Source organism: Mastomys coucha, unplaced genomic scaffold, assembly GCF_008632895.1.
Source record: "Mastomys coucha isolate ucsf_1 unplaced genomic scaffold, UCSF_Mcou_1 pScaffold16, whole genome shotgun sequence".
NCBI classification, from domain to species: domain Eukaryota; kingdom Metazoa; phylum Chordata; class Mammalia; order Rodentia; family Muridae; genus Mastomys; species Mastomys coucha.
The window spans coordinates 82706623-82728611 of record NW_022196898.1 but is presented as its reverse complement, the minus strand read 5'-3'; the positions used below and the strand labels follow the sequence as shown (position 1 = coordinate 82728611).

The following is a 21989-nucleotide window of genomic DNA, read 5'->3' as shown; positions in this document are numbered from 1 at the left end:
AATTTAAATTGAAGAATTTATGCATTAAGAGGTATAGGACACACAAATACTCTACATCAGTATTCAACCTAATACTCACTTTAGTCCTATACCTGGCACTAGTGATGCCACACACTACTGGGAAGGGTAGAGAGCAAATTCTTGGATTCTTCTGAAAACCTCATTACAGGTGACCCCAAGTCCAGTCCAGTGTCTATACATTCAAAATGTTGGGTTTCCAGGCACTCTTGTTCTCTTAAACCTGGAGAAGCCTCTATGGCTTATTCCCTTAGAAGCGACATATGAAATGTTGAATAAAGCATCAAGTCAAAGAGAGAACTGGACATACCCATTAATTCTGACAATCAATGGTTTAAGGAAGTCATCTCTGTAAATACCAAAGGTGGTGGATGGGAGCAATTTGAAAGCCAATTACATTAAGCAAAATGTATGTCACATCTGGCTTTCAAGACACAGGCCTAATAAAGCTGTTTTGAGTACAAATCTCAGAAAGGATTTTGTAAGAGTCAAAGAATACTGTTCTTACCCTTGTGGGAACATTTGATTTGAACCCAAGAGTTTTATTAATTAGCGTGACATTTACCCTGAAGAACCCACAATTTAAGCAAAAGGTAAAATGGTGTGAGGAGAAACTCACTGGAAAAATTGTATAGCGGAATTGGTATTTTCCAATGTAAATACTTATTACAGAATAAAGCCAGAACATCTTCAGAAGGCATGCACTTCACTTCCAGTTAGGAGAAGAACCTTAAGTAACAAATCATGTCCAAATTACATATTTAAATGTTTATAAAAAAAATTAAGCTTTAACATTTATTTCTAGCTTTCCACATCTGTGTGCAGACAAGGAATAAAACTGCACATAAATATAAGCAGTGCAAAATATGGAAGTGAACATCACATGTGCTAGAAATCAAATACAAGACTAAGAAATAAAGCAATGGATAAATTAAAGCTAGAAAAAGGTGAAACTACAGGTTCAGAACTTGGGTGAAAAATGGTAATGCCCTTATTACTACGTAAGATTTAGTGGCACAGATAGCACTTGTCAAACAAACAATCCAATAGCATTGACTTTTTTTATTCATTCATGTTAAGTCACCCGAAATGATCTGTTGCATTTAAATGCTCATTAATGTAAATGGCTGAACAAATCCACCTCAATGGATAGTCAATATCCCACAGTTAAGTCACTTCAACACAGCCTCATGACAACTCCCACACCAAAACAGTACTTTATTTTGTAAATTTTGACCCATTATTACTCCCAAGTTATATATATATATATATCTTTTTCAGCTGTTAAGTGTACAAGATGAAGAAAATTTTAGTTAGAAGGGGATGCACCTGGAAAATAAATTTCTTAAACTCCATATACATGTTTCAAAACTGCTGAGTCCCAAGTCCATTTATGAACTCTAGGGCTGCCAGAATCATGTGCAGCATATTAAAGCTACACTAGTTGAATAGCTTATTAATTCTGCATAAATCAGGTCAAGCAATGTGTCAACCTGTAACAGACTGTGCACTTTTAACTGAACATGGCAATATATTCACTCTTTTGAACTTTACATCATCATTTGATGTCAAACAATGAAGCAAATCCCAACAGTATATACAAAAACAGCTTTGCATTTACAAAGGATTGTTTCCCATACTGATTAATCCAGGCAGCTAACTCATTGGTTTATGCAACTTTATTGAAGAAAAATAAATCAATTACTAGGAGAGCTATTAGTTGATCACTCATCCATTGACAACTCGCATCATTTATTCAGTGCTATATTAAACAGTATTGGAAGATAGATTAACTAATAGCTCCAAGCCTCCTAACAATTTAAATGAAAATTACAAAATGTTTTGAGACCCTATTTTGGAATACAAAGGGTGTTTGACTTCCAATTTCCATTCTCTGTAGAACAAGAACAGGTCATTCCTTTATTGACATGCATAAAATACATCACATTTTCTGTTCTGCTGATGCTATAATTCAATACCAATTCTCCAGCCACATCAGTTATGAGCATAAAGTATATCATGTAACCTCAAATCTCTAACAGTGGAAGGTTTAAACAAGAATGGATGCGGCTAGAATAATGCTGCTTCCTTTGATGTGACAGCTGAGCATCCATCTCCCTCCCCCTCAGATGGCTTCTTCAGCATGTTAGAGCAGTGAGGATTGGTTTAGTCTCATAACCAAGTTAGAGTGAAGACATTGGCCACATAATACACATGCTCCAGTTTTAAAAAAATTTCTGAATCTTGGGCAACTGTTCTCTTGTAACTACTTTACAGTTTCTAAAAGCAGTTATTGTCCAAAGCTGGAAGAACTTAAGTCTTCTCAGATGAGCATGTGAATGAATGGAGGGAGGTAAACAAAAAATAAAATTAAAAAAGATGAGGTCTGATAGGGGAGCAGCCGGATAAGAAAATCAAAAAAGGAACAGTAATTTAAAGTTTATTCCAGCTATAATGCAGGTTATTCTGACTTTAAGGTAGCATCACATGGCATACTTCTGAGTCCATTCCCGAGATATTCTGTTGTACCTGTAAATAAACAAATAAGCTATTTAGAAATAAAATTAAAGAATTATCAGTATTGTAAAGGCAAGGTAAATATTTCTATTTTACCTGTGGATTCATCTCACATCACCTGTAATGGCTATGGTTAGAGTAAAAGTCAGTAAGAGAGAGAAATAGCAACACTGGCATTCAAAGCAATGGGGAATGAGAGCCATGGAAGTGTTATCTTAATCAACACAAGTGGTGCTGACACTGGGAGGCTTAACAAAGGCCTCTCCTCCATTACTAAGGTAGTATTCTATCAAGCTTTCCAGCTGGTTGTACCATGCTGATACATTTTTACATTAAAAAACCCTACTGTACAGTTTAATAGTGATTGTCAGAATAGTATGTATACATGTTATATAATCAATAAAAATTTTGGCCAATGCTAGAACTATGCAACTGAAAAACTGTATCTGTGAGAAGTTAGCTGGGCATTGAAAGAAAATGTCTTTGAAACTTAGGCAGATGAATACATTAGAAAGGATGATAAAAACAGTAATTTTTAAATAAGTTTAGTAGCAGTGATTGCTACTAATCTTCACTGAGAACTGCTGAAGAATGTGAATCTCTAGGAGTGTAACCACATTTTGGTTAAAAAAGATAAATGGATAACTCATCCGTGACCCAGGTTATTACTGAGAAAGAATCAGTACTGATAAACACTATTTCCCCCACCCCATCATAGTACACTATCACACAGACTACTTTACCCCAACCAAAAAAGTGACAATGCCTTAAGAAATGAGCACATTAATAAAGAACAAGGGAAAAACTTTTACAAGATATAATACCGCTAGTTTCATCTCAAAGTAATAGACTTCAACTATTTGAAACAACTCAACATAAAAAAACTCTCTACCGATTCAGAATTATGGCATTTAGAAAACCCTCTTCAAACAGCCAGCATTTTAAAACAAACTTGTTTTGGTTTAGCAAACAAAGAGCCACAAAAATACAGCTAACATTAAGCATGCTTGTCAGTCAGTAATGAATATTTAGTTTGTGAGGTAAGTGTTTCCCTTGATATTACTACCTTCCTGGTAAAAACCCGAGTAAAACCACCACATTCCATATAGTATTGACAAACTGTTTCAATTTAACCATCATGGTAATTTAATGAAGGATAAAGATACTCATATACTTCTACTTCTTACTAAAGCTATATAACTGCTTTGCCATGCAAGAATCTCAAGCAGTAGTGAAGACTGAGTATAACTTTCCAAAAACAGACATCAAGCAGTTAAGTAGTTTTCAGAAAACTGCCATATCTGTTACCTTCGGTTAGTTAATACAGTGCTTTAAAGCATGCAGCACTCAAGTGCTGGCAGTACCATAAATAAGCGCACCATAGAGTGCAGCAGATCCTCTTACCCTACAACATAGCGTATTTCTCTGTCCACTCTCTTGCTAACCTATTGTACCTAATTGAATAAGCACACTTAGCATTAATTATAACATATGAAAGTTAAATGGTTAAGCTGAACATAAAGGTAAACCAAATACTTGATAAATTTAGACCAATTTTTAAAAAACATTTATGTATGAGTGCACTGTAGCTGTCTTCAGATTCACTAGAAGAGGGCATCGGATCCCATTACAGATGGCTGTGAGCCACCATGTGGTTGCTGGGAATTGAACTCTGGAACTCTGAAGTGCTCCTATCCACTGAGTCTTCTCTCCAGACCAAAATTTTTACACTAGACTTGTCTTTTTTGTTTTGTTTGGAAAACATACTCATGCTTATTTCCCCAAACTGAATAATTAAGCAAGGATTTAAACACATTAGAAAACAAACATTTCAAGGGAGTTACTGTCATATATACTATGATCACTTACTTGGCAGGGCCTCATTAGGTAACCTAGACTAGCTTCAAACTTCTAATGCTGCACAGCCTTAGACATTATGCTGGCCTGTACTGCTTTTAATTTGAGTTTTACTAACTACTTATCAGAAACATAAAAAGGTACTGTCACAAATTTCAGCAGAAATGAGCTCAACTCACTAAATAAATAAAACTGTTTCTAGTTATTCATTAAACTATTGCATACTTACTTATCTCTGTCTGTTTTATAGATCCGTGCAATCTCTGGCACTAGGGGGTCATCTGGGTTTGGATCACATAGCAGTGAACAAATGGATAAAAGAACTACAAGGGGAAAAAAAATTCAATTTCAGGTGTTTAGACAAGCAAATGATAGAACTTAATGTATTCTAGACATCATAATTTTATTACTCTGTACTAGCTCCAGAGTTCTACAGAAAACTAGTGTCTATAAATAGTATTAGAAATGAAAGCTCTGATGGCACCAAATTCAGTAATGATTAGGCCAAATATAAGTTTTTAAAGGTGTCAAATCACATCCTATCAGCTTGGTTCTTAAAGAAACAAGGAAAAGAAAAGCCTATGTAAGAGACATCAGAATTTAAGGATTTTCTTGGTACTCTCAGGGGATACAAAACTTAGTACTATATTAGAGTCAAGGCTTGGAAAAAATAAAAAACAAAACCAAGTAAGGGGAAAAAAAGAAACAACCCCCCCCCCCCAAAAACCCCAGAGGCCCACTCTGTGTTCTACTTTAGGAAAAGTTTCTCACAAAAACTCCAAGGGCTGCTTTATTCCCTGAGTCAGAAGTGAAAACCACTGTCCGTAGAGACTGGTACAAACGCCAGTGCTTCTGTAGCACAGGGTGAGGCTTGCGCTCTAACTCTTACTCTGGTCTGTCCTATGTATAGACTTAGAAAATGCCAAGGATTGTACAATACAGAATTTTTTGGATGCCTGTTACACTCTAGGCACCTATATCAACACAAGACTATGTGGTATATAAATGCCTGAAGTGGTTTGATGAATAAAAACAAACAGCATAAAATGAAAGTAACTGCCACAGCTGCAAATACAGTGTCAAACTCAAATGAGTGGCTAAGTAAAACTGTAGAATACAGTAACTCAGAAAAGGGCAGCATTTCTAATTCTGACCTGCCAGCCTAAAAAATCTGTCAAAAAAGCAAGATAACTTTTAAGAACAAAACAAAATCTCCATCAATTCAGTCTGCATCTGTAGAAATACAATTCAGAATTAAGAGTGCTGGGAGTGGGAAATTAGAAACCTAGTATTTAGATTATGAAACACTAATATGAAAAGAGATTAGACATCCCAAGAGGTTAAAAAATTAGTCCAAGCACTTAAAAGAGTAAAAATTGGAAAATACTGCCAACTCCATGTAAAGATTCAAAAGCATTTTAACAAACATATGGAGAAATGCCTGTGTGATATGCTGCTGTAAACAGGATATACTTGTTTCACTCTGTATTTACCAAACTCAAACATTTTGGTAAAAAGCTAACAACTATTGCAAATTTTAAAAATGTTGCACTTCAAGATTGAGGCTGAAAATAATAGTTAACACATCAAATACTCCTAAAATTATAATTACTATAAAAAAAAATAAGTAATTACCCAAGGCTATAAATTACTAAAAGGCAATCTCAACGTCACAACGTTTTTGTGTACAATTTAATTTGCCGAGTGGAATGTCAAAAAAACAAAACAAAACAAACAAAACTACTTGCCATTCAGAATCCAGAAGGGGACAAGGAGTTTTACCTGGAGATCTAGAATGGGTTAGGCCTAACAGACTATCAAGTACAAGATCAGTCTTTACTTATCAATCTCTCCCCAAATTCCCTAAGTATTCTATTACACAATTATTAGACAAAGACCGACTATCATAGTCAAGTAACACCTAACTAAAGACAGGTTCAAAAACAGATATAGAAAATCAATACCAGATGCTTATTAAAGTAGAAAGCTGTAAATGCTGTAAGCCATGCCGGGCTGTATTTCCCTATTCTTTCTAAAAAGATAGCCCAACAGTTATAGGCACATACTATTTGTATATAGAGGACAGTTTTGGTTTCCCAACTCCCACTCTTGGTGCCTTCACAACTGTCTTTTAACAACAGTTCCTGGGGACCTAGCATTCTCTCTGGACTGTAAGACATCTGCATTCATGTGCACATTACCATCCACAATTAAATAGTTTAGCACCAAAAGAACAGTTTATTAAAATTAATTTGGGAGCAGAGGCAATAGTTCAGTAGTTAAGCGCTCAGGCTACACAAAAGACCTGAGTTCAAATCCCCACCATTCATGTAAAAAAGCTGGGAAAAGCTAGCTATGTGTGCTTGTACCTTAGCATTGGTGGGTAGGAACAGGCAGACACAGAGTAACTGTGAACTTCTGGTTTAATGACAGAACTTATCCAAATGAAATGAAAGGAGAGAAGAGGAAGACACACCTCTGGCTTCCGTATGCACTTCATACACACTAAAAATAAACTTTCCCATTATGTGAAAATATCTTATTAGGCAAATGCCCTACCCAATGCAATTTTAACTTTTGACAAAAATCCCCCTAAAATTTATTTTTACTGATGAAGTAACAACCCAAAACACCCAAACCCACTTTTTTTTTTTTTTTTTTTTGGTTTTTCGAGACATGTTTCTTTGTATAGCTCTGGCTGTCCTGGAACTCACTCTGTAGACCAGGCTGGCCTCGAACCCAGAGATCTGCCTGCCTCTGCCTCTCAAGTGCTGAGATTAAAGGCGTGTGTCACTACCGCCCGGCACTTCTTCTTTTAAGATCCCAGTCTGGCTTCAGATTCACCATGCAACCAAGGATGATCTCAACTTCAGATTCTCCTGCCCCTATTCCCAAAAGTGCTATTGTTTAAACATGGGCCACACCTGATTTATAGAGCACTGGGGGCGGTGGGGAGGAGGGAGAGTGGCAGAGGATTCAACAGTGAGTGGGCTTTGTGCATGCTAGGCAAGCATGTTATACTGAGATACATTCCCAATCTTGAAAGCAACTTTTTGTTTTGTTTTCTGAGACAGGGTTTTCTCTGTATAGCTCGTCTGCAAGCAACTTTCTGTCCTTTCTTTTTTTGTTTTAAGATTTATTTATGGCTGAGTTCCTGGACAGCTTGGTCTACAGAGTGAGTTCCAGGACAGCCAGGGCTACACAGAGAAACCCTGTCTCAAAAAACAAAACAAAAAAGATTTATTTATTTTATGTATATGAGGACACTGTAGCTGTACAGGTGGTTGTGAGCCTTCATGTGGTTGTTGGGAATTAAATTTAGGACCTCTGCTCGCTCCAGTCAACTCTGCTTTCTCCAGTTGGCCTCACTCACTCCGGGTCCCTGCTTGCTCCAGCCCAAAGATTTATTAATTATTATAAATAAGTACACTGTAGCTGTCTTCAGAAGAACTAGAGGAGGGCATCAGATCTCATTACAGATGGTCATGAACCACTACATGGTTGATGGGATTTGAACTCAGGACCTTCAGAAGAGCAATCGGTGCTCTTACCCACTGAGCCATCTCGCCAGCCCTGCAAGCAACTTTCAATTAATATGTTGGCATAATAAAATTATCGAAGCAGAAGTCTAAGGCCCCTTAATTGTTACAAAGTCACAGTAGCTGAAAACTATTATATTGAAACTACCATTTTACCTTTAGAAATAGTTAAAGCAGGAGACCACTGTGATCTTAGAATATCAAGACAAATGCTGCCATTACTGTTAATATTTGGATGATAAATTCTTGTTGTAAATGCAACCTAAAAAATAAATCACATGACACAACCTTTAGATGGCTTTCACAAATGAAAACAAGTACCCTATAGTTTACAAAGCAAGGCTTAAAATAATAAGTGGTCATAGTAAAGCGAATAGAAAGGGACAGGAGAATGTGATCAAAGCACATGCACAACCCGTGCGCGCGCACACACACACATAAATACATATTGTATATGAGTGAAAATTTCAACAAGAATCAATTTTAGATAATTAAAGCTAATTTTGAAAAGTTAACATCAGCCTCAGCAGGGAAAAAGTCATTAATTTAGCTCTGAAGGTTAACTCTAATAGTATATATAGCTTTACTGTAAAAGGCAATCTGTGAAAGGGATTTAGGATACTCAATTTAGAATACAGATATTCAAATTGTATTTCCACTGCTGACACAACAAATTGAGTATGAGCTTTATACCCAAAGGAACTTTACTTTTTTTACTATACTGTACTTTTAAACATGACCAAAGATGGTTAGAAAAACACTATAATTTAATGCACATTATTTTTTAGTTATTCATATTACCATGAATTTGAACTAACAGTTCTGAGGAAAAAAAAATTCAAGGACTACACACGCTGAACTCATTAACTCTACTATTTCAGTCTACAGGATACCAGGACCAAAGGTGTTGTATTATGGATCCAGCAACTTAGCCTTTACTACTACAGTCACCTAAGTGCATTAAGCAAATGGAACATTTGGGAACACATAAGGCAAGTTGATTCTACAGCTTACTAGACTCCAACACTTAGCATAAGCACAGAAATACTTGAGCTTTCTAACTTCAAAAAGACAGATAAATCTTTTCTACATTTCCAGAGTTCAAATCTTTGTCTAATTCTTAGAAGTTAGGAACCAGTAGTGTACTAGTTCAGTATGTGGTAATATTGCTAACCTTAGCTCTTGGAAGATGAAAGCTGTTGGATGAAAAAGTTCCAGAATAGTCTTTAAGAGGAGTTATTGTCTACATAAATGTAGCTCATTTCTCTAAGTATTATTTTTATTAAACATACATATAAGGCGTAAGCCTCAATTATACAGAAACCTAAATTTTTATGAACATACTATTCTTCTAAAATAATCCATAAACTAGCAGATTTTGGAAGGACAATACTTGCCTTAGGTGGTTTGAAGGGGTAGTCTGTAGGAAAATGAATTGTCAAAAAGAATACACCACCTTGATATGGGCTGTCATTCTGTGAAGAGAAAAATAGGCTTAATATGTCAAAATAATTCCTTAAAAAGGAGATTAGGTCAGACTGAAAAATGCACTTGCCACACAAGCCTGGTAACCTGACTTTAACCCTTAGAACCCATGCAAAAGTTGGCAGGAGAGAACTGACTGCAGTATTGTCCTGTGACTTCTATTCACATGTCATAACGTACATACATCCATGCCCACAAAATGAAGTCCTATTTCAAACAATAAAGTACCTTCAAGAGGCAGAACATATCTGATAAAGTTTACTTTTCAATGGCACCTTGAAATTCTTTCATAAAACCATGAAAAATTTTCTTCTAAACTCAAGATAATTATTATCATGTACTCTTCAAGTCAACAGCTAGAAAACAAAATTTCAAATCACTAGTGTTCTTTTCTCCTTTGTTCATTACAATGCGCACATATTCAACCATGCCAATATAAAGATTTGAAAGTACTTTCTATGAATTTTAATAAAAATGAGAAAGTGACCACTATTTCCAATCTATAAAATAAAATGTACCAAAAGATACAGTCTATTACAGTGTATAGAGAATAAATTATAAACGAGAGGCTAGGTTAAAGATCACCAAATTCAGTAACTGCCTCTGAAGTTCACAAGAATTTATCTGAAGAGATGTTCTAAAATTTATTTAAACTAAATTATCAGCGTCGGGCGGTTGGTGGCACACGCCTTTAATCCCAGCATTTGGGAGGCAGAGGCAGGCAGGTTTCTGAGTTCGAGGCCAGCCTGGTCTACAGAGTGAGTTCCAGGATAGCCAGGGCTATACAGAGAAACCCTGTCTCTAACCCTCCCCCCCAAAAAGCATCTTAAAGGGTAAAATCTCAATGAGACACTAAAACTCCACCCTATTAAGACAAAACCCCAAAGGGAACAAAAATAATGGTTATTGAGCAACTGCCATCAAATCTTCAAATCTCAGATGTGAATTAGAATTTAGAATCTCTTTCTACCTTAGTTTTGTTCCTATTGGCGTCTTTCATTCCCTTAATTACTTGTTCTCTATGGCATTCAATGTGTCTACATATCCATTCTCTGCTTTTAAACTGACCCCTCATGTTTTACAGTTTTCCCTTTCTTCTGTACTGTGTTTATTTACTTATGAGCACATTTTCAAGCCCTGTAAATATATATGTCTACTTGATGAGATGCATTCAAATCTCAAACTTCTATGTCAATCCTACTTTCTAAACCACAAGAGAAAACAAAACATAGGGGTCTCATACATGATTCTTTTATTTTCATTTGATTTGCAGTCATAAAGAACTCAAAGACTGTCAGGCATAGATAGTGGCTTCTTATGCCTCTCATCTAAGGACTTTGAAGGCTGAGGCAAGAGGGTTGTTATGAGCTTGAAGGCAGCTTGAGGTACAAAGTTGTAATTTCTAGGCCAGCCTTGGTTACATAGTAAACTGAAGTCCTGTATCCCAAAATACCCCCACACCCCTTAAAAATTTCTTGAACTAGCTGCTTATTTTTGGCCATTGCTGCTATTTTAACTTAAGAAGTTTCACACATCCCATTAACTGTGATAGTATGAAATGACATAAAAAATGTGAAGTTGAATCAGTAACTTAAACTTTTCTTTATCAATTCTTTGTGGTTCCAATTATCTTTGTAAAAAAAAAAAAACCAGCATACCTCATAGTAACTTTAAGCATTTATGTGTGAATTTTCAATTGATTAAGAGGTATTTGAGTATAATTTAATAAAATTCAAGTTCCCCTTTACTGAAATTTAAAAAACAAACCAGGAATCCTCTTTACACGATCTGACATAAGGTAGTATTCCAAAGGAAAACATTTTCTTATTATCCAGATGTAATGGACAATCTGCAAATTACATCCTCACTGTTTTAGTTTACAACTGCAATTTCACAAAGACATGCTTATAAGCAAAACACAAGTTCTTTTTATTAGTGTAGTCACTATAGTTAAAAAGTATGAATGAAATGGGCACAGTACAGTATTATGACAGGTGTATGACAACCACTAAAAAGGTGACAGTAGCTATTGTGGCATTCCTAAGTCATTACATCTGTGCAGTGAGCATCTAGTCAGAGGAACAGGTTTCCCAAGCAACAAATTTAAGAATGTCAAACACTCTCAGTAAACAAGCCAATGCTTTGATTGTTAAGAATATATTCATCTGTGACTAAAACAGGCACTTTTAAATCAAAAGATTGAAAACAAAGACCCGTGGCCTTTGTGGTTAAAGATAAACCAATACACAAGCCCGCTCCCATGATTTTAAAATTTTAGTCTACTTTTAATTCTAACATTTCACAATTACTCTTGTACTGCTGTCAAGAGTCATGAGTTTCCCCTACTATGTATTTTATTACAGGAGTATCTTACACTCTTATATGTCGATCACCTGCTTACCCATATTAAAGTCCCTGAATGCTAACAGAGACTGGTTTATTCATACCTTTATCCTCACCATACAGCAGGTGCTTGCTCACTTTCATTGAGCTAGAAAATGAGTAAGGCTATTAAAACCAGGTAAGGTGACTCATAATTGTTAATTCTAGCTTTCAGGGTCCCGAAGTGGGAGGGGAGCTGAAAATTTGAGCATTATAACTGTATTACAGCATTATAACTCTGTCTAAAACAAAACCAACCCCAAATAAGCCAGCCATTTTTTAAAAAATCAAGAAATCTGAACTAGATGTGAATGTTCAATCCTGAAATATGGGTAATCAGAAGGCGGAGGAAGGAATTCAAGACAAACCCAAGACTATTATCTCAAAAAAGGTCAATCCAGGGCGTCTGAAATGGCTTCACGAATAAGGAAGGGCACTTGACACCAAGTCCGACACCAAGTTAAATCCGTGACCCACATGGAAGTAGAAAGCTGACTTTTCCAAGTGACCCCCTGATCTCTGTGCTCATGTACAATAAAATAAACACACTTACAACAGTTTAAAAAAAAAAACTCAATTTAAGACTGGAAAGTATTTGTTGATCTAACCCATCTAACTACTTACTAGGTCAAACTCTTCCAAAACTATTTTCTTTTAGAATTATTATGTACTTAATGACTACTTTTTCCTACCCAGTACATTATTTACATTACTGCCCCACCCCCAAAACTTAGTAAGATACACATGACTTAAGAGATCCTAAAATGCCCTTTAAAGTTTAAAAAACAAAAAACAAAACTTACTCAAGATGTTTTAGATCAGTCTAATTCTCTGAAAATCTTAGATGGTTATTCATAATTCTGAATATTTAGTTATCTAGCATACAGTTTATCTACCCAGGATAGAAAGGAATTTTGGTATATTCAAAATATCAAGTTCTGCCTAAATAGATTAAAATTTTGTATAAATCTCCAAGACTATAAAAAAGATTAATCAAAAGAACACGATTGTTGTAGATTCTTTCTTAGCAGTTATAATGCTTTGAGAACAACCCACAGTAGAATTCTTCCCTTTAGAAAGGCTCAATAACTGCTCTTCACTGCCACACAGAAAACTAAGCCTGAGGCCAAACAAGGGATTTTGTGGATGCAGAGATGGTTGGTACCTACCCCAGGACACAATTAGAGATACACATTTAAGAAACAACATTTCATTTTCTTTAAAGAGCAGTGTTAGTATGTCATATCAGAAACACAGTAACTAAATATTAAGGCCAAAGACTAAAATTGGGATAAAGAGAATGCTGGATTTTCAATGAAAAGCAAATCAAAAAGAATACTTACAGGTCCCATAATTGTGGCTTGCCAATGAAACACTAGAAAGAGGAGGAGGGAGAACAAAACAAAAACTTCATTATCCCAAAAACATACAATTTTCTGAAGTTAATCATTAAAAAGAAACTAAGTTACTTACTGTCATCTCCAACTGGACCTGCAGAACATTGTGCTGGAGGGTCACGGGCCAAATCACTAAGTTCCTAAACCAAGACAGAAAATGGTAGGTTATGTAATCTAAAATTTATGAAAAGATGTGCAGTTAAATATCAAACTTTTAAAATCCCACTGTAACGAGGACGATATATGCCAGAGGGGAGAGATTACCCCTTACTACTTAATCTGTATTCCTTAATCTGTATTTAAGGAACTGGATTTAAGATTACTTATGGTAAGTAATCTTAAATCCAGTTCCTTAAATACAGATTAATACAGGGCCTAAAGGTGTGTGCCACCACTGCCCGGCAAACTTTTTTTTTTAATACCATTATTTTTTACCATACAAAAGATGATCTCTGAACAAAATAAAGTAGAAGCATTAAGATGCTTTCAAGTTTATAAACTTAGGCAAGGTTAGATCAACAAGTCTTTTGATAAACTTTTCAAACCATTTCAAATGTTCCGTTTGTCTTAAATCCTTTTCTTCTCAAAAGTCTAATTTAATTTCCATGTCAAACCCTTTAGAGCTAAATGCTCTTAACGTTTTATATTTAATTTTCCTAATTCAGGTACACTGATAACTCAGTCTTTTTTTTTTTTTAACCTATTCTTAAAACTCAAATTTGGAAGACAACTTTTCTAGGTAGAAGATGCCATTTTTACAATTTCACACAAATGCATCTCCAACACACATGCATGTATGTACCTAATCCTTCAATGACCTACAATGCATGTAACAAGTACATAATACTTTGTATAAAAGTAGTTTCCTGTCTTAAGACTTACATTTATCAAACCAGTAAAAGCCACCTCCTTTCAATACCCTCCCCCCAATATAGGTGTAGCTTTAAGTTCTTTATATTTATCATAGCTAAGTATGGAAAGAGTCATTAACAAACCAAAACAAGGCTGAATGCAGTCATAGCTAGAAAGCAGTGTGGTCTGCCTCACACAAGCCAAGCCAAGCCATCTACTAACTAAGCCACATTTCCAAGCCCAGCCAATCCTGCCTGGTTTGGGATCAATCTTCCAGTATTAGCTAGCTATCCCGCCCTCTTGGCTTCCAAGTAGCCCAATAATATGTATAACATGTTTTGCTTAATCCGGATTTTAAAAGGTACAGTAAAGGATCACCTTGGCTGGTATCATCAACGCATCATATCAATATATTTAACTGAACACATTAATTTTTCCTCAATAAACTTACTGAACAACTTTACAAAGTACAGGATATTTTGAATAAGCCCACTTTCCAGAAAAACAGCTACCTTGGTCAAAGAACACAAAGAATGTTATACTTCTTGTTAAAAGCAAACAAGATCGTTGTAAAATAAGAAATTCAAGAAACTACTAGTAAAACCAAAGCAGTTTTTAATAATGTATTTTCCAGAAAGGGCAAAAAGCGCCTATAGTGCTGATTTTTTTGACCCAATGTTTTAAATCCCTGATAACTTTCACAATACAGCAAATCTCCATTCTATTGGTTTAGGAGGCAAAGCCTTATTTAAGGAGTAAGTTTTGGGCGTGTGTGTCTGTCCCTCTGTCTCCCCCCCCACCTCCCAGGAGACTGAGCTGCCAACTAGGGGAGGAGTGGGTTAAAAGCCTCCTATGTAACTGATGAATTTAAAGCATACCTCACACTGAAAATGTATCCTTCTTATGTATTTATATAAACAAGCTATGACTACAGAATAGCAACACACTATACACAATACACACATGTATACCATTCTACTCAGTGTTCTAGAAATCCAGAGACTTTTTTAGCTCAAGTACTGAACTTAGTACTAATATTCATTTTGTGTATTTTCTTTTCTTTTTTGGTTTTTGAGACAGGGTTTCTCGGTATAGCCCTGGCTGTCCTGGACCTCACACTGTAGAGCAGGCTGGCCCCGAACTCAAAAATACACCTGCCTCTGCCTCCCAAGTGATGGGATTAAAGGCGTGTGCCGCCACTGTCTAGTGTATTTTGTGTATTTTAGATATGACTTTCTGTATATGATATACATGAATAAAAAAGTTCCTAGATTTTAAGTATGGATATTCTATCATGTGCTGTACCATTAAACACTTTAAACCCAAGACCATATATAGTTTCTTATACCCTTACCTCTACTTCCCATGTACTGGAATTAAAGGTGTATGCTATCACTCCCACCATCTCCCCTTTATTGAAGAAAGTAATCTTACAACTTAAAACTCACACATAATTATGTCCTACACCATTAAAAGAACACTTAAGCTTCAATTCAAATTTCTAAAACGACCATTGGAGCCGGGCAGTGGTGGCGCACATCTTTAATCCCAGCACTTGGGAAACAGAGGCACGCAGATTTCTGAGTTTGAGGCCAGCCTGGGTCTACAGAGTGAGTTCTAGGACAGTCAGAGATATATAGAGAAACACTGTCTTGAAAAAGATAAAAACAAACAAAAAGGACCATTGGACTGTGTGCCTATTAAACCCCTGTATATTTTCCCCTATCATAATTCATGGACAAGTTTAGGCCTCCTCCCACATAAGATATTTACTGAATTAAATATGCTAGAACCAACAGGCACAATGGTGCATACCTTTAATCCTAGCACCCAGGAGGCAGAATCAAGCAGATCTGTAAGGCCAGCCTGGAGAACATAAGAGAGTGTCTCACAAAAATCAATGACAGGTAAGAATAGAGGACATTTACTTTGCATACTTAGCAGATGCGGCCTTGGTTTCTTGCTTGTGCTACTAAAAAGCACATGCAATTAACAGAATTCTTTAACATATAATTAACTCAAAGACTAGCAAGCCTCATTTCCTAAGCCTTTTCACACAAGCACCCCCTTTTAAAGGACTCATACAAAGCTCAATGATACAGAGGTTCAGATGAGAGCCTTATTAGTGAACCTTATCCTCCAACCTGTGTGAATGAAAATACCACTTGCTGTTTCTGCTGGCTGTATGCTATGTACCAACCAGGTATGCTATGGCAATAACCTATGGACTACAAAATTAGAAATGCGATATGATTAGAAATGTCAGCACTCATGGAAGGCATGATGGCACAATAATTTTATCATTTTCATAATACTAGTGGTTCTATTATTTCTCTTTAACTGTTGAGATTTTTGTAATTATATGGAAAAAAATGGCTGGTATGTCAAACATACCATCAAAATGAGATCTTTACAAGTACAAACAGTATAATGCCAGACGGTACTAGTTGGAATGAAAACAAGGCTGCTTCTTTTTCTCTGGTAACCCTGGAGACAGAACCCACAACTGCTTCACACACCCAAGGCAATCTCTTTAGCAGTTTGCTATGAGCTATATATTCCCATCCCAAACACAAAACAGACCATTCAAGAGTATGAAAAAAACCTCATTTTATTTCTGTACATGTATGTACATGTCAGTCACCGAGGTTTCTACAGAAGCCAGAGGGCAGCAGATTCTCTGGAATGGCAGTTATAGGCTCTTGTGAGACATCTGATATGGGGGCTGGGAATGGATCCTAGGCCTTGTGTAAAGAATAACACCAGAGCCATCTCTAGTCACCAACAATATTCTTTTAAATAAAAGAATTTCAGAAGCAATTTAAAACTGTTGTGGTATATCCCAATAGAAATGTAAAAGGGCTGAAGAGATGGCTCAGCAATAAGAGGACTGGCTGTTGTGGAAGACTCAGGTTCAGTCCCACCCTCTTCTGGTCTCTGTGTGCACCTACAATGTGTGGTGTACACACACACACACACACACACACACACACACACACACACACACACACACCTCTTTAAAAATATACAATGGTTGTCAAAATTTTTAAAAAGCATATACTGAGCAATGCAGCATGAAACGCTCCTTTTCCATCCTAATGCTCGGCACAATACAGAAGAATATCCCACCAAAAACCCCACAAGCAATGCTGTTTATTGCCTCAGTTCCAGAAGTTTACATGCAAAGTGACCAAGCTTCATTCAGATATGGATTTGAGTTCTTCTATTTGAAATCTCTAAAATTGCCACTCAACTGGTACAGAAAAATATTCAGCTTTGGAAACTTTTAGTAAAATGAAATCATTTATATGCACATATGCTTGTACACAGGTACGCAGGTCCTGGGTTTGTGAGCGACCATGTAGATGCTGTGAAACAAGCAATTTTCCTGTAAGAGCAGTGTTCTTAACCACTAAGCATCTCTCTAGCCTCCATGGTGGTAACTAACTGTTTTGGAAAAGCAACAACAAAAGCCTTCCTTTCTCATGTTACCCAGATTGGTCTTATGTGTTCAACTAATCCTCCACCTCAGCATCCTGAATAATGACTACAGTTGCAAGCCCAATTACAAATTAGGTTTTAAATATAGTTTTTAAGTAATGTCACTAAAACATCTCTAATTTGTTGTTTAATATTAAGCAATGGTTGTGGTGGAAAACATATCACATGTTTTCTCAGTATTAAGGTTAAAATAAGAATATCACTGGAAGTTGAAAGCAAGCATGACTCTTCATCAAGACCTGGTTCATAAATGAATAGATTAATTCAACAATGAACTCAATGTGGAAAGTAAGGATAATACTAAAAAGATTTTTGATGTTAAAAAAAAAAGAATGAAGTCAGAATTAAATAAATCTGGTTAGCATCTGGGTAAAGCAGGCAGGTAGGTAGATTCTACCCAGTTGGGTTAATCAGGATATGAAAATCTTGGTTGGGGAGGACACCCCAAGATTAGGATTAGTTGGCATATAACTCTGATGATAAAATCCTAAGAATGTACTCTGAAATAATCCAACATTAAGAGGAGATTGGGTACCCTCAAAGTGACTAAGAACTTCAAGAAAAAAAGCAGCAAGCAACAGATTTATAATTCTATTATCAATTAAGTAAACTTGACCATTAAATACTGTAAGAAGAGTAAAACATCTAATTGCCCAGGAATGACCAGTTTAAGATTTAACTACGCTAACATGTCAATTCAACAGACAAAATAGTCCTGATATACCTTTGCCATTCTGCTTTTGAAACATAGAGCCTGCTGCTTATATAGTAACTAACCCCCAAAACAGATCCCTCAACCTGCAATCTTCATGAAATCCTTCATGCATTTGCCATGAGCATATGTCATACACATATTTTCAACATATCCAATAGGATAAAATTCACCTTAAAAACTTAAACCTCTGATTAGTTTTACTGAATTATAATATAGGGGGAAAAATACTAGGGGCTAGAGAGGTGGCCTAGTAGCTCCCAGCACTCAACACCAGGTAGCTCATAACTACCTCTAACTCCAGAACCTAATGCCCTGCAGGGAACTAATGCCCCTTTCTGCCCCTCGTCACATGCACTCACCCTAAAACCTAAAAGAAAATCATACTGGATAAAAATAATGTTAATTACCTCAGGCAAGTTAGTTATTTTATACGAATATTTGAGACAAGAAATGTCTCAGCCTTCATATACACATACAGAATTTTGTAGCAATTGCATACACAGAAGATATTGTGAGGCTTAAGTCTAAACACAGAATTCAAGTGTTACTTCATACATACCATCTATGCCAAAGGTAATTTAGTGAATCTGAGTGTACAACCTTCAACTTAAAGCTTTAAGGTATTTTCCTAAGAAGTCATGAATTTGTCAGGCTCTTTTCAGGTATTCAATCTTTTAAAAAACTGGACTTTGCTGTTTTAAAATTAATTATCTATTATTAAGCAAATAACTTTTTAAAAATGCACCAGATTTCAAGCTGGGTATAGTGATACATGTCTTTAATCCCCAGGAAAGACAAGTGGATCTCTGTAAATGAATCTGAGTTTGAGGCCAACCTGGTTCATATAATGAATCTCAGTCAGTCAGGGCTACATAACAGAAAGACTCTATCTCAAACAACAACAAAAAGTCATCAAGTCTCGCCCGGCAGTGGTGGCACACACCTTTAACCCCAGCACTTGGGAGGCAGAGAAAGGTGGATTTCTGAGTTCGAGGCCAGCCTGGTCTACTGAGTTAGTTCTAGAACAGCCAGGGCTACACAGAGAAACCCTGTCTCGAAAAACCAAAGGGGGGGCGGGGGGAGTTATCAAGTCTCAAAGAAAAAGCTTACCAATCCCAGGAAAACTCAAACGTTTATAAATTATTGCCAGTAAATGGCAAACTCCATTACCTCCACTAAATACTCACTGTACTTAAGACTCAAGGTGGTAAAAACCAAAATTTGTATACTACCTCCAAACCCTATGGCCCTGTCCCATAAAATAAGGATCTGAATTTTCAAATACTTAAGTCTTACCAGTGCAACACAAATGGCAAAAACCACTTAAAAGTAAGGTTGGGAGTGTGTGTTTTCTTCTAATATCAGTTTAGAATGTTTTAAACCATCTAACCTAGCTGGACTTACTATTTTCTATCCTGTTTCCTCAGTTCTAAAACTGGATTATCTTTCTTAATGTGAACTTTTAGAGACATAAAAGACTTAAAGCAACAGCAGGCACACAACATGCTCTAAACAGACCACTTGCAAACTACCCACCTTGAACCCAAGCCTTGGTAAGGCTTTTGGATTCATTTCTTTATTAAAAACAAAACTGCTTCTGCTTCATAAATATGCCAAATAAAATAGCCCTAGCTCATGTAAATAAATATTCAGACTACATGATAAATCCTGGTTAAGCAGTCTAAAATCTTTTTAGGATTTTAATTTAAATTTTGAATCAAATGTTAAAATGTTTTAAATGTAAATAGAATTAATGGGAAATTAATTCCCATTAATTAATTCATTGATCAAGTGCCTGCCTCACAAGCATGAGGAGGACCTGAATTACCACTTCTCATATCCAGGCATAGTGGTAACCTCAGTGTTAAGAAAACTATTTCTGGCCTGGCAGTGGTAGCGCACACCTTTAATCTCAGCACTTGGGAGGTAGAAGCAGGCGGATTTCTGAGTTCGAGGCCAGCCTGGTCTACAGAGTGAGTTCCAGGACAGCCAGGGCTACACAGAGAAACCCTGTCTCAAAAAACAAAACAAAACAAAAACAAACGAACGAAAGAAAGAAAGAAAGAAAACTATTTCTAAAACTTGCTGGTCAGCCCATCTAACCTAAGCAATAAGGTTGAAGACCCACATCAAAATATAAGATGGAGAGAGAATAGTTGATATTGACCTCTGGTCTCTTTTAACAGGCACACATACACACGCAAACTCACGCAAAATAATTCAATGGTTGGTCTAAACAAAATATCCAATATATAACTATAAAATTGTAAAGTTAACTATAATACATCAAGGTGCTATTTGACAAATCTTATGACTAAGAAAACTAGTTTTCTACATGCCATGTGTGAATCAGTAAGCCTTTAAATGCTACCATCACCCAGCATTACCACCATTCCTTTAGAATTTCAGAAGGTTCAGCTTTTTACTTCCTTAACTTCAGGCCCTTGTTACTTAAATCATTTTTTCCCTTTCAAATTTCTGAATGTTTATTTTCCAAGTTTCCATGACCAAAAGACATCTCTGCAGCAATAATCCAAGATTTAAAGTCAGTAAGTTCATATACTAAAATCTGTTTTATATTCAACACAAACTTTAAGTTGAGGGTTTTAATAACAAAGAAAGCAGCAGCATATCTCTAATTTTATTATTTGGGAGGTAAAGACTGAAAGATTATGCTCATTTTGGGACATGTGTCTCAAAATTAATTGGGTAGGAATGCTATTCTAATCATACTACTTGTGTTTTACGTAGTACCCACCAATCATAATCAGATCATGCTTTTGAGATAATGGTGGCATTTGAATTCTTAATAGGTATTGATAGGTAATTAAGCAGGCATTTATCAAACTAGTAAGAGAAAGATGGGTATTAAATAGAAAAACCCAGGTAATGGGAGGGATTTACAAAGTACACACAGCTTAGAAATTTTCCTAGAGATCAAACACTAATATAGTTTAATAATCAGAGATCAGTTATGAAAAAAAGTTTCAATTAGGATTTTTAAGAGCCCCCGAGCATATCCCAAAAGCAAGCAGTTACTGGAGTTTTAAGCATGAGTAACTCAAAATACACTGGAAGTATACTATCAAAGGTGATAATCTAAATCACATCTATTAGTTTGATCTACAAATATATTTTACTATAGATCAAACAAATACACCAGTGTTCACAGAAATCAATTCTCCTAAAGTTCTCATCACACTGTACTGAGTGCAGTGATATATCTTTGAGGTTGTACGGACTTGCAGAGTGGGGCGGGGGGAGAGAAGGAGAGAGGAGGGGGGGGGGAAGAGAGGGAAGGAGAGGGAGACTATTTTTGCATGCATGCATGTCTATGTACCACATGGGTGCCTGGTACTTATGGAGGTCAGAAGAGGACATTGGATACCCTGGAAGTGAAATTAGAGACGTTGTGAGCCACTATACAGACACTGGAAACAGAACCAAAGTCAAGAACAGATTGCCACCTCTCCAGTACCAACTTATATGATCTTAAATGAATGTTAACTGAGATAACGATCTGTTTCACACACAGAACACTGAGGTGTGTTCTTGGCCAATTATTATAGACTAATGAAACCAGAAGCAGTTGTCTGGCAAACATTAGTAACTGCTAAAGGCCCTACCACCTCTTAAGGAGCATAAAGTAACTTATTGGTAAGAAGAAACTCTACTACCTATTTGGAAAGAATTACCTTTCCTTGAATCTTTTTGAGAGACCCACTA

General features: G+C 36.2%; 1 protein-coding gene across 10 annotated transcripts in view; it reads right to left on the bottom strand.

Moving 5' to 3' along the window:
* Positions 1 to 1065: 1065 nt before the first annotated feature.
* Ube2d3 (ubiquitin conjugating enzyme E2 D3) overlaps positions 1066 to 21989 on the bottom strand; it is a 29675-nt gene continuing 8751 nt past the window's right edge. For 4 of the 10 annotated variants that reach the window (XM_031375601.1, XM_031375603.1, XM_031375602.1 and 1 more), the window contains exons 3-9: positions 13272 to 13335; positions 13142 to 13173; positions 9329 to 9406; positions 8088 to 8193; positions 4622 to 4715; positions 3940 to 3989; positions 1066 to 2547 (exon numbers count right to left, since the gene is read on the bottom strand). In XM_031375601.1, coding sequence (XP_031231461.1) covers positions 3941 to 3989; positions 4622 to 4715; positions 8088 to 8193; positions 9329 to 9406; positions 13142 to 13173; positions 13272 to 13335 — 423 coding nt within the window. In that variant the 3' untranslated portion in view covers positions 1066 to 2547; position 3940. The remainder of the gene's footprint in view (positions 2548 to 3939; positions 3990 to 4621; positions 4716 to 8087; positions 8194 to 9328; positions 9407 to 13141; positions 13174 to 13271; positions 13336 to 21989) is intronic. The other 6 variants (XM_031375607.1, XM_031375608.1, XM_031375606.1 and 3 more) reach the window with 2 other exon arrangements.